This window comes from Xenia sp. Carnegie-2017, unplaced genomic scaffold (assembly GCF_021976095.1).
Source record: "Xenia sp. Carnegie-2017 unplaced genomic scaffold, XeniaSp_v1 HiC_scaffold_2, whole genome shotgun sequence".
NCBI lineage: Eukaryota > Metazoa > Cnidaria > Anthozoa > Malacalcyonacea > Xeniidae > Xenia > Xenia sp. Carnegie-2017.
The window spans coordinates 1625759-1630524 of NW_025813482.1; the positions used below are offsets into that span (position 1 = coordinate 1625759).

Here is a 4766-nt window from a genome sequence, read left to right on the forward strand (position 1 = left end):
TGTTGATTTCATCGTTGGATTGTCTTTAATCGTGTTCAAAGAACGTGATAGCCTAATTGTGTAGCTTTTGGTCAGTGTGTGTTGTTTGATTTCTACTTGAAGTACGAATATTGAACAATCTTGTTCGATGCCTTTCAATATTTAAATGAATGCCCGAAGGCATAGTGGCTGATTGAACTAGTTAGATGTCGTTTAGAGGTGTGAAATTTGTAGAATTTTACGTAAAAATTTTGTTTCTAAATATTTACATTTTGTTTGTAGCACAACATCATCGAGATTCCAAAAAATGGCCGAAAGTATATTTGATGCGTCAGCAGCATTTGATTTTTCTTTGAAAGTGGAGAAGGACGACATTGATGATGATTTGATAGTGAACTCAAACGACGATAATGGTAAACAGCGTAAAAAACGGAGAAGAAAAGCTCGTCTTACTGGTCTTAGTCAGCAGAGACGCTGGGCAAACGAACGCGAACGACATCGCACGAGACGCGTGAACGATGCGATTTACGCACTTCGTGATCGGCTACCAGACTTTCTCAATCCATTACATATTAAACTCTCGAAAATGGAGACAATATGTCTGGCAATCAGATACATTCGGCAGTTAAAAGATATGCTTGAAGAAGACGATCGGAGTCGAAGTTGCAGTGACTTTGAAGGCATTGACACAAACCTCTCGCCCCAGCTCTCCAGTGACTTATCAACAGACGGCGATTTTGAGGAACTGTTAAAAATGGACACTTCTTTTTTATTATCTAGTTCGCCTTCGTCTGATTTCCCTGAAATCGACGACACAGAAGATGTTTTCTGGTGATGTTATCGTACTTTTCTATTCTTGGCATTTTTTATATCTATAAATCACTTTTTATACACTTTACGAGTAATTCATAACGCGAACAATTCGAAATTTTCACATGTTTTATACTTGTTTTGTAAAATCGTAAATAGGACAAAACTGTTACATGGTTGGCTATATCTAGTCGTGAGTTGATAATTTTTATAATTTGCGCATTGAGCATTGACAATTTTCCTGTGTTCTTGTTGTCTGAGCAAAAGCACCACCCAACCCACCCTCTCTCTAAATTATAATGGTCACTTTTAAGCTGCAATTATAGTATAGCCAGCCATAGTTAGCTATTTATAATGGTAAAAAGATATATGCACAAATCTATTGAACCTTCATAGGTACATTTTCTTCCCCGAGGAAAGTTGCACGTTTGAAGTTGAATTGTACAAAATTCAAAAATAGGAACTTGCGCTTTGATCATTAGCAAAATTATTGTGTGGCCTCTACGATCGAGCTCAAATTCACCACTTTGTATATTTTTCCATTTCTGTGATTTTGCTTCATTGGAAAATGCTCCCCGCCCCTGGAATTAAACTGGTTCCCAATAGGCTAATTAGTTAAATATTAAAAAAATGTCGGAAAGATGCGACACATGTTTTTTAAAAGATTCCTTTCTTACGAACAAAATTCCTTCTATACACACTCTCAGTTTTACTAAGTTGTGAATAGGGAATGAATAGTGACTTTATTTTCATGAAAATAATTTAAAAAAAGTCAATTGCACTGTATATTTCATATGAATTACGATGAACTATGGACTCAAAGGTGCACAGGTCAAAACGCTATCAATGTTAATAACTGCATATTTTTATTCTTTTTATGCTAATGTACTTGTATACATTGTGAGAGAAAGCTTTGTATGCTTTTTGTCAGTAATCTACAAAGTCAAAGTTACTAAGATATGCATAATGGGGGCATGCATGCAGAAGAGCAAGAAACAGCAGGCCTTCTCAGCCCATATGAAAAATAGACATAAATTTCAGCGCGCAATGTGGAATTCAGATTTATAAGGGCAAAATTATTTTCGATAAATAAAAATTTAGAGTCTATTTACTGTGGTGATTATTTGGTGATAAAATCTGTTTGTTTTCCTAATGATAATGATTACATTTATTCAAACCTTTGTTCAGATGACAAATATGAATGCGGTATGTTTATACTGTCTGGTACAGTACTTTCTTTTACTGGGTACCCACGTAATTGTTGGGTTGGGTAGAAACACTTGTTGTGGTTAGTTCAAATCACAGTTAAATACAAGGAATCATTAAAATCAAGCCGATTCTTTTGTGAACGCCAAGTTGCATTGAGCTTGCATGGTTAAATTAAAGTCCAACTTCATTCGTGTCGGCCGGGATTTTTTAATCATTTGTTATCGTAAATAAAGTGACTAATCATTCCTCAGATTGGAATCATATTATTTTCCTATTTAATCGGCTCAGCTCAACAGCTTGATGGACTTGAGCTCTTTCTTGACAACCGTAAACTTAAACGCATTATTGAGCGTCAAGTGTGCGGCTGTTTTCTTGCTTTAAGTGAAAAAATTCAAAACAAATAATCTTAATCCCTTAAAAGTGGTGATGTTCAGTACTGACTAAACTGTTAAACACAATGACCGAATGCCTTAAAAAGATTACGTACGCGTACCTAAGAAGGTATGAAAAAATAGGTTCTCATGTTTTGTTGAGTGAATGTTTTTTGATGTTTGTTGATCGCTGCGTTGTTCAAGCTTACTCAACTTCGTGCGATGCGTGACGATTTGATAAAAAAATTTGAAGTGAAAAATACAGCTGATTTGATTTGCGTCTACACTAGATAAACTTTAACAAGAAATCTGCAGAGTCCTGATCGTACGGTTTTCAAAGGCCAAGAAATGTTCACTATTTTGATACTATAAAACTAATCATGGGCATATGCTCCTCCCTTGCAGCTATATGAAAGTTTTAATCTTGCACTCACAGACGCAGTTCACAACAATTTGGTCATTCTTGTGGTAGAATGTCTTATGTCTTTGTTGACAAAATAAGTTAATCTTGCTCAAGTGGTCAAATATGTTTTGATTATTGAGTGGCACCAGCAAATAGAAAAAATTTTAAATTTACAAAGCAAATCTGAATTCTTCACTAATGGAGACTTGAATATATGATCTGTTGTATAAAACATACTTGAGGTTAATTATTGTGATGATGAGTTACAATAGAGATTTTTAATTTGTATGAATTGTTTTTTATAGAAATTTTTTAAGTGCTTCGTGCGTGCACAGGATTGAATATTTCTATTGAAATATTGTACTATTATTGGTTCAAAAGCGTCTGTGACGTTATATTAATAAGCTTCTGTAGAAGGACAACTTTGTTCAGTTTGTTGCATGTGCAACTCGGTGCACTTTGAGTTGAAAGGCTGGCTATGGTTATCCAACTCGTTGTTCTATAGATCACAAAAATGCACTGAATTCCCAAGATTGGTTGCCATTATTAGAAAAGTTCAATAAATTAAACACAAACACAAATGTTTAATTATGTATAGACAATCGTTGTAACTTAATTTTACATGCGGTTACTTGTGTTGGCAACAAAGTAACTCATTTTTACAGGCATGCAGTTAACGTTATTTGTGTTAGCAACATAAGTAACTTATTTTTGTATTTAGTTACTTGTGTCAGCAACATAGTTACTCATATATAACAGGCGGTTAAATCTATTGTTCCCATTGCTTAAATCAAAATATTGTCATACCTTTATTGGTGTTATATTTTTAAAATACGGTTGTAATTTGTGTGAAGAAAATCCCTAAATAAAAAAGCGTCGAATTGCTGGAGTAATGTGAATTCCAATAGAAGCTCAGTTTTTTATTATCAAGATAGAAAGTTATGCAGATGTGTTATCGACATCGAAAAATATTATCTTAGAAAATTATCGATTATCTCCTGTTTTTTGTCGTTTTTTGCTTTCTTTTTATTTTCACTTATTTCAAAAATAATAAATTTCTAAAGAAAAGAACCAACAAAGTGTTCTGAAATTTACATATCGGGACAAACTGAACGTGTGGCTGACAATACTTAACCTTAACATATTATTTCTGTGGATGAGGTTTACTTTTGTACACAGCAACCTTTCACGATACAAGCTCATCAGGCGCCTGTTTAAAAGCCTGTTTAAAACTTGAGTTCATGTTAAACCGTATGCAATATTGAATTTAATTCCACTGTGTTAAAACAAGGAAATTAACAAGAATTCCAGTTATTGTTTGACCTAATGAACTAGACGTGTTTTTGATCTAACTAGTAACAATTTATATTTTTCATGCCAACCATGTTGGAGGCCTGATGCAAAAGAATGTTTAATCAAGGTTATTGTGGTGTGCAGCCAGTGTGGGCGAATTTCATTGCTTGGAAGATCCCATAAAGATTGGCTGTAAAACAACAACTGAATTTGTGAGAAAGATATATTTATAAAAAAATATATTGTCCTTTCTGCTGTTCATACACTCCATGTAAATGTATTGTTGCGAAGTCTTTATTTTCAAGTGCAAACATCAAGTAAATAAAAATAAATTAGCTAAAATTCTGTTCAGGTAGTGTCAAATAATAAGATTGTTTTAACGTTTTGTCTTTTACAGGTTTTATTGCAATATACTTTCCAAAGTTCAGTGCTTCGTATGCTTTATAGCTATATTCATACAATTACAATAATTCGGCAGATTTACAAAGCAGACACTGATATTCCCACAGAAAATTCTCAAGCTGATCAGAGGCTTAATTAGTTTAATCAAAAGTTAAAAGCTTGTGCATGCAATCGCGCAAAATAAGAGGTCGACATTACTTAGACAAAGGCAATTCTTGCTTAAGTTTGTCAGATGCAATTTCAGAGCAAGGAAGGAAAATTAGAAGTTATCAGGAATTACTGATGTCAATCGAACTCTA

At 33.8% G+C, this 4766-nt stretch overlaps 1 protein-coding gene across 1 annotated transcript; it reads left to right on the forward strand.

The window, feature by feature from the left end:
• Positions 1–261: 261 nt before the first annotated feature.
• On the forward strand, positions 262–3677 carry LOC124439959 (neurogenic differentiation factor 1-like). The gene has a single exon (XM_046990269.1). The coding sequence runs from the start codon at positions 287–289 to the stop codon at positions 812–814; it is 528 nt and encodes a 175-aa protein (XP_046846225.1). The 5' UTR covers positions 262–286; the 3' UTR covers positions 815–3677.
• Positions 3678–4766: the final 1089 nt, after the last annotated feature.